Source organism: Castor canadensis, chromosome 19 (genome assembly GCF_047511655.1).
Source record: "Castor canadensis chromosome 19, mCasCan1.hap1v2, whole genome shotgun sequence".
NCBI classification, from domain to species: Eukaryota; Metazoa; Chordata; class Mammalia; order Rodentia; family Castoridae; genus Castor; species Castor canadensis.
Window position 1 is genome coordinate 4,395,047 of NC_133404.1, and position 13,114 is coordinate 4,408,160.

Consider the following 13,114-nt stretch of genomic DNA (forward strand, 5'->3'; position numbering starts at 1 on the left):
ACAGTGAGGGTTAGGAGCTGGTGCATATGAAAGCTCCAGCTCTCTGATTTTAATGGCTGGTCCCAGATGTCTAGGTAGAAATATCCTAAAAGTGGTTAGAAAACTTTCATGTCTTTTCTTGAGTCTATATTCAGACTCTTCTGATTTGTAATTTGGTGTTCTAAATAGATGAGCCAGCATGATGCTGGCGAAAGGTCACAGGCTTTAGAATCCAAACAGATCTAGGTTAGAATTCTGGTCCTATTTTTTGGTAGCCATGTGATCTTGTGCAAGCCACTGAACCCCATCTGTGAAATGGTGAGAATGAGGTGCTAGGTAGAAACACCCAAGTACAGTGCCTGGCAAATACAGTCTAAGTCGCACTGCCCACCGTTACTACTGCTAGTGTAGTTACCTTTTCACATCTACCTTCCCTTACAAATGAACTAGACGGCATCCAGGGTAGCAAGGATCAGAACCACCAGATCCAGCAGGGGACAGATGATCAAGTGACTGAAGCTCAGAGCAGAAGTCAAGATGAAGTTGTGAGACAAGTCTATAGCTTTACCATCTCCCAAATAACAAAAACGTCCAAGGCTGTCCCACAGACTTGGCCTCATGCTTCCTTCTCGGAGTCCACCTTGAGTTGCAGACCATGGCTGAGTTCTGGTCATCTTGATGCTCCCTTCTCCTTCATTCAGGTGTGTCATTTTTCCAATACCTATACATTTTTAGTCTAAAATAGTTCCTCTTTTTTGCAAATAGGGATAATTCCATGTTTATTTTAAGTTCTTGAGTCATTTCCTGGCTCGTGTCTTAGTTTTTGCTTTTCCTCAGGCTTATAATTTTGGTAACTGTGGCTTAATCAGGTGTTTCTCAACCTGTGCGCTCCTAAGGTAACCCACCCCACCAGAGAGAGAGTGGTGGGAAAGGCAGGAAGGAGGCTGGCAGTTCCTTGTGAGCCCTTTTCTTTCTTCGCACAAAAGATCCAGAAGAAAGTGTCCAGAGGGCTCCAGCTACTGTGTACACAGGACCTTCCCTCTCTCTGCACTTGACAGGGTGAACCAACCAATCCAACCCTAGAGCTCACCAGCCTCAGGAGCTGCAAACTTGTCTGCTGTTTGTAGTGTTTGTAGCATAGGATTTTGGCTGACATCTTTCTCGGCTGTTTGAAGAAGTGTGGGCTGAATTGATCCATATTCTGGGAAAGCATCCCACAGCAGAGCTGGAAGAAACTATAGGTACTGGAGTCTGCCTTACTTTCACAGATGAGAAAAATCAAGCAGAGAACTGTTTCCCGCCCCCCCCCTCCAGTACTGGGGCTTGAACTCAGGGCCTTCACCTTGAGCCACTCTACCAGCCCTATTTTTGTGAAGGATTTTTCAAGATAGGGTCTTGAGAACTATTTGCCCAGGCTGGCTTTGAACTGTGATCCTCCTGATCTCTGCCTCCTGAGTAGCTAGGATTACAGGCTTGAGCCACCAGCCCCAAGCTCCCAGCTCCCAAGCAGAGAACTGAGGCATGTCTAAGGGCTCCCAACAGTCAAGTTCCTTGGCCTTTTTGCTCCTTTTGAATTTAATCCTTTCAGCAGCTTCCTTCTTCCTCTCTGACCTCCTACCTTCCTTTTTTGATGCTTTCCTCCTACCGTCTCGTAGGTCTAAAAGGCAGAATTTGGCATCTACTGTCTCTGACCCTCCAAAAGGGACTCGTTCTCTCCCTGTACCCACCCTCAGCTTCCACCTAGCACAGGAACACTGCTTTTCTGGAGACAGCAGTGTGGGAGCCATAGGTGGCCAGAGCCCAGCCAGGGCCTGTTGGACATGCAGGCAGGGAGGAGCATGGGGACCCTTGAATCCTGAGATTTTCTACACCTTATTCATCCCACTTGTCTGGGAAGTACCCCATGTACTATTCTGACAGTTCTGTCTTCTGAGTTCCCTGGAGTGCTCACACACGGTGGATCACCTCCTGTGATAGCCAAAGCGCTGGTTTGCTGATGACCATGCTTTGTCTGCTTGGTGCTCAGAAGCTCTGTTTTGTCCCTTCTCACTCCCACCCCTGTATCACTTAGTGTCAAGTACAGTTGTTGAACAGAGCTGAAAGTTTTACTTAAGAACTTTACAATGTCCAAAATTAGTTAAGAAAAGTCTAGTTCTATTAAAAATATAACTATAGGATTGGGCATTTCTGCAGTTGTGCATATTACCTGAGTCACACGTCTTAGAGGATGACAAACCATGACCATCAGAAGCAAGGCCCTGTCCACACACAGGCCACCTCAGCAATGCCGCTGCTCCCTGGGTGCCAGTCCCAACTCCCAGGCTGGGACTCTGAATGGAAGTGCACCATGGTGTCTGACAAGAAGGCTGCTGAGAACACCAGGTTCTGGTACTTATACTATGGAGATCAGGTTACCAGGAGGACCTATGTTGAGCACAATTAGTGATCACTTTTACTGATACTGTCTTTCTTTGAAAACTGCATGTTGTTTTATTCCAGCCCCACCTAAATCTGGAACAGCAGGCGTGTGTGGCAGCCAGGACAGGTGAACTAGAGGGACGGACCTCAGTGCCACGTTTAGCTCAGGTACAGCCTATTTCTGTGTTGGATTTTCTTTGTCATGAGAAACAGTGGTAAGAATTTGTATTCCTTGGTTCACTCCCTTGTTCTAGAACAGAAATCTAAAGTGTTATTATAGCAGAAGGCAGAGACAGGGTGGCACACAGTCAAGACCTACCTACTTAAGGAAGTCAACAGGAGACTGGGTGAACAAAAGAAAAGAATTCAATTAAATTTTGGAAATGAAATTTGGGAACTATTCTAAAATACCAAAATGGATTTCCAGTTAGACATACAGTGGTTTCTGCAGGGCAACTTTCAGTGCTGAGATGTCAGCTAAGGAGCGTGGAAGCCTTGGAGAGTTCAGATGTCACCTCTGACCTACTTGCAGACAGCCTTTGTCACCAGTCCTGCTACGACTCGATTCACATTATGATGGCTTCTGTTCTTTCTGACAGGAGGCCATGAGGACCCTGTCTCCCCTCACTGCCTCTGGCTGCATCAGGTGTTCACGTCAACAGCTTATGCTTTCCACAGAATTGTGCATGGAGTTCATCAATAGGGTGAATTCTTTTTAACAAGCATCTATTAAACTCTGTTTACAGTAGCACAAAAAGAAAACAGGCATTTTTTCCATCTGGCTTACCCACAAACTCAAACTATATGGCGCTCACAGAAAAAAGAACTGAAAAGGTAGGAAGAAAGAAGGCTCGGGCTGGAGGCGTAGCCCAGTGAGAGCAGCTGCTTATCATGTATGAGACCCTGGGTTCGCTCCCCAGTGCGCGTACGCGCGCGCGCACACACACACACACAGAAGACAACTGAGAATTCATATCTCTTTTAATAGTCCAGCAACTATAAAAGAAAAATGAAAAAAGCAGCAGGGCAGACTTCCTCATACCCATGTTTGCACTAGATACAGTGGCTGAAGGCACTAGAGTTGCCAAAAGACTAGGACCGAGGTAGGGTGTGATACCCTTATTGACAGCTGATTTACATAGTACAGAAGGACTATGCACAAATGAGAAAAAGCACAAGGCTTGGAGCTCAGATATGTTACTTGTTTGCACTAACTTTTGGATAAATCATCCTAATGAATGTACAGTTGGATAAACATTTTGGAAGGCAATTTAGCAGTATATACCAATCTTGATATTACATTTTATTACTTATAACTGCATTTCAGCTTTCATGGGCATGTGGATGTTTATCAAAATGCTGTTTATAACAAAAAACTGGAATCAACATATGTTTTCACTTAATAGGCTACAGCGTCCAAACTGCGGTGTAATGCCAGGTATGAGTGAGATTAAAAAGATGACGTCAAGCCCCAACAGTCACCTGGGAAGATATTCACAGCTCCCTTTTTTTTTTTGAATGGACACAATGCTGCATTATGATTCCATTTTTGTAATAAACACACACTAAATTAGGAAGAATATATACCGACATGTTAACAGCGGCTCTAGTTGGAGAATAGGGCTCCATGTTACTTTTGTATTCTGTGTACTCTTAAGCAGGATCTGAAAAGCCGATCTGAATTTAGAAAAGTTTCTATTACAGACAGTTCCTAGAGAAGTATCAATTATATTCTTAAGTATTGAACCATGCCATCCACAGAAAGGGGATCAAAGCCTCTTACCTGACAGGACTGATATGAAGAGTAAGATACTGACCCAAAAAGGCCAAAGCCAGTGGATCCCATCAGAGCTGGAGCCACTGTTGCCAGATCTTCCAAACTGTCAAGCAATCAGACTTTTATTTGAATTCTCCTAGTATTTAAATGTTGGCAACACACCCAACTTGTCTTAAAGCACTGCACATTACCAAAAAGAAAAATTACATAGCTGGCAAATAAATGCATGAAAAGATGTTCAGCAGTATTCATTATTAGGGAAATGCAAATTAAAACCACAATGAGATTCTAAACATTAGACTGACAAAAATTAAAAATGAAAAAGTTACATACAATACCAAGTGCCAGATGGATGAGAAACAACTGGAACTCTCATATACACTGCTGGTGGAATGTAAAATGGTGTAGCCCCCTAGTGAACAGTCTGGTAGTTTCTTACAGAGTTAAATATCTACTTAACTGCATGACCCAGCAGTCCCACTTCTGGGAAATGAAAACTAATGTTCAGGCCGGGTGTGGTAGTGTACAACTGTAATCCCAGTACTCAGAGAATAGAAGCAGGAGGATTTCAAGTTTGATGCCGGTCTGGGCTACATACATAGAAAAACCCTATCTCAAAAAAAAGGGAAGGAAAAAACCCATACATGACTGCTTATACTACCTTTGTTCACAATCGCAAAAAGCAAAACCCATACGAGAACTGTGCAGACTGTGATACATCCCAACAACGGGATGCTCAGCAATAAAAAGAAATAGATTACAGGCATATTAACAATGCAGATCGATGCATGATGCTCCTTGTCTTACAAGGGGATTTGCATGTTGATAAAACTATAGGCTGAAAATATGCTGTGTCAAAAATGCATTTCAGCTGGGCACCGGTGGCTCACACCTGTAATCATAGCTACTCAGGAGGCAGAGATCAGGAGGATCGTGGTTCAAAACCAGCCCAGGCAAATAGTTCACAAGACCCTATCCTGAAAAAAACCTAGCACAAAAAAGGTCTGGCAGAGTAGCTCAAGGTGAAGGCCCTGAGTTCAAACCCCAGTACTGCAAAAGAAAAAACATTAACAAAACACATTTAATCCATCTAACCTATGAAACATCACAGCACACTGCGCGGCATGGGTGAGGGGAGCTGCCACTGCCCAGCATGAGAGGATCTCACCGTGTTATCACCACCCCACAAAAGTGACCAGACTTGAAGTATGGTTTCTACTGAATGCATACTGCTTTCACACCACTGTAAAGTAGAAAGCCCGAAGTTGAACAGTTGTAAGGAAGGGAATGTCTGAACTGACTTAATTTACAGCATATACTATTCTGGGAAAGAAAAACTATAAGGTGTGGAGACGAGTTACCAAGCCTTAAAGGCTTAACAGTGGGTGGCATGAGGGAATTTTGAGGGGGGCGGGGGGGGTCAAGTATTCTGTATTTTGTGGTGATGGCTACATGACTGTTGTCAAATCTCTCAAATGGCCAAAAGAAAGACATGTGACCTAATTTTGTATTTTTTGCTGTGCAGGCCTTGTGCTTGTAGGCAAGCACTGAGCCACTGCGCCCTCTTCCATTCAAAAGCCAGTTTCTACACTTTGAATTGCTCACATGCACACAGCCACCTGTGCAGTGGAGAACATGAACTAAGTTATTGGACTTCGTTCACTGATGGGTTTCTTATCTGTCAGAATGTTATTATCACAGTATTCATGAGCAGGCACTCAATTCTGCAACTTCAGTTCAGGTGTGGTGGTACACAACTGTAGTGACCCAGGTCAGCCTGGGCTACACAGTGAGAGAAACCCTGTCTCAAAAGGAAAGAAGAAAATATTGATACAAAAATTATAAACATTAACAGTAAAAGAACCCTTGTAAAGGTAATTAACAGTCAGGTTTTTTGGTATGTGTTTCCCTCATCTTAAGGCAATATTTTGGGTATGGTGTTGCCCATAATAAACTATTCTGGTGTCCCCACAGACTATCCTGGCCTCAGAGGAGCTGCCTCCTGTCTATGAACAACCCACATGGGGTGCAGAAGAATTAGGCCCCTTTCTACGCCTGTGCCTCATGGATCGAAACTTCCCTGCATTTGTAGAAGAGGTAGAAAAAGAACTTACAAAGCTGACGGGGTTGAGGGATTAATGCTCCATGTATATTAACTATGGAACGTTAAAGAATACATTAGAATAAAGAATATTATTCCAAACCATTTTATCAATATTTTATTGTTAAAAACAGGTGGATCCACTTTTTATACAGCATTGCACTTCAACAATTACACAGAACACAGTACATGCATCTACAATTACGTACCGCATGAGAACCCAATCAGGTTTAAAATCTACCATCAACCATTAAATCAATGTGAAAAAATACAGTGTCAAACCAAAAAGAGTAACTGGAGTTGCATAGAATACCACCATGCTATAACATTTCAGGGTCACTGAAAACAAAAGATAAATTATAAAAGTTTGCCTAATTGAATGTACAAGAAGGTTCAACACATCAGTGCAAAAGGATTTAGGAATTTACAGGATTCAACCAAAGAAAAAAATAGTTATTTAAAAAGCAATCATATATATCCATTATATCCTTTCAGTGGACTGCTTCAGCTTCTCAAAGTCATAGATTAAGCCCTTAAAAATCATAGATTTCAGTTTATATTACTTATCCTTTGTACCAAAACCACAGTTTCCTCATCTGACAACATATAATAAGGAATGAATATCAGCAGCTTAAAAATGAAACAAGCATTTATTTTGGATTTCTCCCACCCCCAAAAATATAAATATATATTTATATATTGTATATATCTGTAGGTTTTGCTGTACTTTACAAAAATGTATCACTAGATGGCAGCAGTGCATTTAGAGCTTTGCCAATTTAACAGCTGCATTAAGTAAAAAATGGCGCATGCACATCTGATCCTCAGAGGACCTTTTCACTTCTATTTCAATATTTTAACAAAGGGGAAAAAAGCAACATTCACAGCACATCAAGCCCAAAATAGTTTACACCTTCTACAATGAAGCATTGTTTAAAATGTACCTGGCTAGTTCACCCTTACAGGAGAGGCTAAATAAGGCATGCTTTAGACGGTCATTGTGGTGTTGCTCACTTGAAAGGGAGAGACCAAAGGAGGTCCAAGCAGAAAATTTAGCAGGTCATGTTGCCACCAGTTTCAGGAACCTAAAGATCTACAGAGAGAGAAGTATTTGGAAATTAAAAGGGAATATGCATTGCCACTCAGAACTACCAAGTAAGGGCCACACCAAAGCTTTGGTTCAAACAGCATGCTCACACGCTCAGGGATGTGGTGTGAAATTCTGATCTCCATGTGCCTAAGAGGATGGCACTCTGACCTGCTGCATCCTGTCCACCATCTTCGTCTTGCCCTCAGAGGCAAAGCAGCGCTAATAGCTCTTTGGGAAAAATTCACCTATGAAGGTGACTTTAAAAAAAAAAAACACACACAAAAAACACTTGTTACAAGTAAACAAGTGCAAAGTATTTTGAAACACTGTCTGTGTTGCACATACATACATGTGCATCAAATGCAGCTGAAAAATGTTCCTTTCCACCAGTATCAGCTGCTCTAAAATGAACTAAAAGGTCTCTCCACATAACACCAACTATTGAAAAATCTGTAACAAGGTCAACAGAGGCACAATTCATTTCAAATAAATTTTTAAATCTAAGGAAGGCCATACTTACATTAGATGCAGTGCTTAATTTGTGTTTCTCTGGCGTAAGTTTTTATCTTTGTGATTGTTGGTAGAGTTGGTTTTCCTTTGGAGGAAGAAATTGCATTGCATCAATTGTTACTAGTAATAATGTTCGAAAGTGTAACACATGGAAATACAGCAACTCTTTCACTTACTACCATCCCTGATATAGCAGGAAGCAGTGGGTACACTATTCTGTACCTACATACCTTCAATTAATAGGTCCTTTTGATTCCCATAGCAGAAGATATACAGGTAACTTTCCCTTTGATTTATAAACTATAATCCAATTATTACAAAGGTGAGCATCACTGCAGAAGACATTTGTCAACTGGCCATGCTGCACCCTCTGACACTTGGTTAACTTGGACACTTTGCTTGCCTCTTGCTTCTTAGTCTCCAGCTCTAGGACACTGCCAATCTGGGACTAATTCCACACCTGAAGCTCATCTCTCTTGGATACCAGCAATTGCTAATGGAGCTAAACAATTTAGCCATACTACAGTCCAACTGGAAATTGAGTCCAGCAAAACCTGAGGCATCGGATGTATTGCTCATGTGTGCCCTGCATTACCAATTTAAAACATATGGAATGTACAATGTCTAACAACTTTTTTGCATGGTATTCCATTTACATGGCTATGAACAAGACTGTGCAGCCTGCCCTGGGAATCAAATGGTCTTTAGTCAGAACTGTCAGGCTAACAAGTCCACTCTGCAACATGCTGTCTTCCCCGTGCCCATAGGTTCTCCATTTGACTAAACTTCAAATACAGCATAACTGAGGCAGAAGTTGTTGAATCAATGTCCAATGGAGTACTTACATTGGCCCAGCTGGTTCATCATCTGTATGGTTTCAGTTTTAAAATCCATGAGAAAGAAGAGAAGAAAGGAGAAAACTGTTAAGACTCTGCATGAGGATCAATACGAGAGCAAACTGCAAGTGGCAGACATGGCTATTGACAGCATTTATTAAAGGCCATTCCATCTGGAGGTGCAAAACACTCATGGAGTTATTTCTAGAATTAAGTTTTAATGGCAGGTATGTTGTTTCGATGGTTTTAGTTAACACTTTGAATGCTTGTCATGAAAAACTGCAACTGTAGCGGACAGACAGGCTGCAATATCATTGTACTCATCTTGTCCTCAAGTTCCAGTGGTTCACTCTTAGTAGATGGGAAGACAAACCAACATTTCAGTTGTAAAATCCTGCTGTTTGTTTTTTCGTGGGGAATGCATGTGGTTTTGGCTCCACCCTGCAAGTAAATGGATGTGTACACTCTGTACATGTAGTCACACATCCTCACTTCCCCAGAGGGCAAGTTTTTCTTGCTGTTTTGTAATCTCTAGCAGAGCTTTTAGACAATGAGACTGGGGAAGAGAAAGCCACAATAGTTCAAGCTAATACTGGGTCAGCTATGCTGGGCTAGGCCAGCAATAAGCACATATACACCAGAGGATGTTCTGAAACACACCAGGGAGAGTTCAGCAGTGATGTTCCTCTAGAAAAAAACCCCAGATAGAAAGACAGGCTCACTCTTCTGCCCTGACCAAAACCAGGACAGCCATTTGATATAATTTTTTTCTTTTTTTAATCAAAAAGCTTATATTATCTGAGGTTCAAAGCCTTCTTAAATTGAGCTTATGATTTATAAGTTTTCCTTCCTGTTTCAACTAAGGGCAACTTAGTCCCCTTTTAGCAGATACATGTACATAGAGAAAATGTCATCAAAAAAAAAAAAAAGTAAAAACAGGCCCACAAAGGGAAGTGAACAAGTAAGTGCTCTTACGTTTGGTTTTAATATATAAAAGTTCAGTGAACTAAATGATTTCACTGAAGGCTTCTAGAAAAACTCTCAGCAGGATTCCACAAGGGGGCTTGGTGCACATGAAGCAGTTATGGAGATTGCAGTCTCGGTGTAGGCGTCTGCAGGAGCACATGTCAGGAGTAATGTCTGTCAGAAGAGACATTGCTCCACCTGTTCCTTCCAGGCAACGGAGAGGCAAAGCCACCACCAGCACACACAGTGACTGGAGCAAAAAAGGATTTCAAAAAAAAGAACTAACCACATACCAATGACTCATCAGCCAAACAACAGGCCAGCAACACACCAGTGTCCACAGGAGTCCACTACTAACAACAGTACACTATCAAAACAGGTACAGAGAACAAACTTGGACTCAAAGACACCCAAGACATCTGTGCGCTGTGTGCACAGGGGAGATACAAAGACAGACCATGTACTACAACACACGAGCCCAGCCTCAACCCTCCCCTCACCACAGCCTACTGCTTTGCGTCCCAACCAGGCCAGTCAGCTACATGCTAGGAATTAAGCACCTTGGGGATTTTAAGGAGAAGACACAGGAACAAACAGTATTTTTAGTGCTCTGGCTGTACACCAAAAAATACAAAATTCCAATGCAAGAAAGCTGAATCGAGGATATCACCAATCTACTCCCAACTTTAAAATAAAAGGTAGGGGAGGGAGAGTCACAATAGCCAGACTAATCTTTTCACTTTTCAAAGCACAACACTCTCATCACCAACCCAAGCACCTCAAACCACAGGCTTTTTTTTTTCTTTTGGATTGGGGGCATTCCCTGGTATCTGATTAGAAACATCACTTTCCAACTGAACAGGCTGGTCACATGCAAAGGGCTGTATGGTGGCATTTTAGCAATGGTGCGCCTCTGGCATAGCTGCCATGCCTGTGAGTGGGAGCAGCTGTGATTCACACTGTGGTCAAAATCCCAGGACCTCCTCATCTCTCTCCCCAAATCCACTTTCACACTGACAAAGAACAAGAAGAAAGCCCCCCTCTCCCTCCTCTCCTGCACTGAGTCCTCATCTGCATCACCATTCTCCCTTATAGGTCAGACAAAAGAATGACTTGACCCCTAATAGGGGAAGGTAGGAGAGGGGGAAAGAACAGAACTACAGAAAAGAAGGTACGAAAATCAAAGTAAATGAGGATTAAACAGCAAACTGAAATCCAAATTAGTTGTGAAAGTGAATGAAGTAGTAAACTTGAAGAAGTGTTAACATGAACTGTGCATCGTATAGACTGAAGCGGAGATTGAACAAACTCCAAAGCATGCATATCGCTCACTTACCACCATGTTTTAAGGGTTTGATGCAATTGAGGGGGGAAAAAAAAGAAGTCATAGTAACCGACATATATCAACACACCCCGAACCCTCAGGCCTTACAAAATGACTGTTCTCTCCACCTGGGGATTACTCACAGCCACTGGCTAGATGAGAGGAAGAGGACTGGGGTGGGGAATGGAAACAAGATGCTTCTAGAATCCGTCTGATGAGTGTGAAGTTCCTGGTGGAGTTGGGACACACTGGTTTATCTGCAGCTTCCTCACTGAAGGCACTATAGCTCTTGCTGCCCCCAACACCCAGCTCTGCAATGCCAATGCCGGCAAGCAACAGGCCACCTGGTACAGTATCATCTCCAAAAAGATAGCTTTCATGTCAAAACAACCAAGACTTATTTCTGGTCAAAGCTCCTTTGTCACTGCATTCATCTCACTAAAGATAAGTTTTTTTTGTTTTTCTTTTTTCTTTTTTTTTTTTTTTTTTTTTTTTGAGACAGGGTCTCAGTATGTAGTCCAGGCTGGCGTCAAACTCAAAATCCTTCTGCTTTGGCCTCTCAAGTGCTAGGATCACAGGCATATGCCACCACACCCAGTCTGGGTTTTTTGGTTTTTAAATCCACTTCAGATTTTGCCTGCTCTCAGTGGAATAGCAAAGCCCTGGAGATACTGAATGGTTACTTCCAGTTTCCTGCTTGTTCCACCCTACTGTACTTTTTCTTTAAGGGGACTGAACCAAATGGCCCTACAGCTAAGAGACAATGAATATGGTCTAAAAAGTCCTGCTTCTTTCCCAACATTCTTAGTCTGCTGTAAAGCTTCATGTTACCTAATGCTCTGACCATCTAATAGATTTTAGAACATTAAAACAGCTCTTAAATTTGTCTTAGAGCTTGGATGTGTCAAAGCTACTAAAATTGCTCTCCCCCCACCCACCTGCCCAACAAAAACCCTCAAGTATCTTCTCCACCAGTAACTTAAAGGAAGAGTTCATTTGACTTGCCTTTAAGAATTATACCAGTGTGTAAACAAATCTCTTTGATCCTAGCAGTTCTTTTCTTTAATCAGTTCCTACTAAATGCTCGTGAGGTCACTAAAATGTCCTTAGAACTGAAGGCCAAGGAGACTGAGGAGGTTCATCCCCAACTCCTGGCGGGGGGCGGGGGAGAGCAGTTGGGGAGGGAGAATGGGAAGCACACACAAAGCACCCTGAGTTCAGGCAGCAGGGAGCTGGCAGGGAGCCGGCAGGGAGCCAACACGGAAAATGTGCTCTGAGCTGTGCCCTGCTATATGGATGGAAGGGTAATGGTTAGCATTTTCAGGGAATACACTCAAGTGTGAAAAAACAAGCTCTTACTGGTTCCATTCTCACCTGCTCCAGAAAACACTGAATGTAAGAGTAAGTATGGAGGTAATACACTTGGCACTGATCCTCAGAGAACAGTGGAAGTGTGAGGTTTCACTTGTAAAATGGCCTGAGTATACTACAGGAGATAAAAAGACAAGGGCCTTTTTTTTTAAAAGGAAGCAGCTTAACCTCAAGCCTAAGCATTTTCAGTGTAAAAATCTGAAACAGTACCTGCTTTTCTAGTGAAACACACGCAATATCCTATATACATTCAAATTTGCGTTTTGACTTTTGTACCTATTTCCTTAGTGCTTTTCTAGTAAGGGTATGAGTTACCAAACTCCCCAAAATATGCATACTAGAAGTTCATATAAAAAAAAAGTTCGGTGAGTCTAAAATGAACCACAGGTGTTGACAATAAAACACCTACTTGGCAGGGAAAAACCATATTGTGCCTACAAAAAAATTCTCACTTTCATAGTGACCTAACTAAGCTAACACAGAACCCAGTGACTATCGGAAAAATGTATCACCTCAACACTCCACGTTTGTATCAGATAGGATGGACCACTTCATCAAATAAAAGCATCATCCGTAGAAGCTAGTAAATATGTTTTTCTACATGTAAATTTGGGGGGAGGGAATGCAAAGAAAGCACATGGGTGATGTCCTCACTATTAATTCAAGAGTGAGGAGAAACTGGCTAAAGAAAAAGCCAGAGCATAAGGAAAGCTCACTAAAGAAAATCAACTTAAAAAACAAA

The 13,114-nt window shown here is 42.2% G+C and overlaps 2 protein-coding genes across 5 annotated transcripts in view; one reads left to right on the forward strand and one right to left on the reverse strand.

Annotated features, from left to right (window-relative positions):
- The window catches only part of Rec114 (REC114 meiotic recombination protein), a 102,399-nt gene extending 95,836 nt beyond the window's left edge, over positions 1-6,563 (forward strand). Inside the window, exons 5-6 of the mRNA XM_020165634.2 lie at positions 2,479-2,565; positions 6,149-6,563. Of these exons, the coding sequence (XP_020021223.2) occupies positions 2,479-2,565; positions 6,149-6,313 (252 nt within the window). The 3' untranslated portion in view covers positions 6,314-6,563. The remainder of the gene's footprint in view (positions 1-2,478; positions 2,566-6,148) is intronic.
- Nptn (neuroplastin) overlaps positions 1-13,114 on the reverse strand; it is an 88,579-nt gene that overhangs the window by 21,207 nt on the left and 54,258 nt on the right. For 3 of the 4 annotated variants that reach the window (XM_020165631.2, XM_020165628.2, XM_074061531.1), the window contains 3 exons: positions 8,721-8,742; positions 7,886-7,960; positions 6,379-7,368 (listed from right to left, as the gene is read on the reverse strand). In XM_020165631.2, coding sequence (XP_020021220.1) covers positions 7,900-7,960; positions 8,721-8,742 — 83 coding nt within the window. In that variant the 3' untranslated portion in view covers positions 6,379-7,368; positions 7,886-7,899. Of the gene's footprint in view, positions 1-6,378; positions 7,369-7,885; positions 7,961-8,720; positions 8,743-13,114 lie in introns of those variants that run through there. The other variant, XM_020165629.2, reaches the window with a different exon arrangement.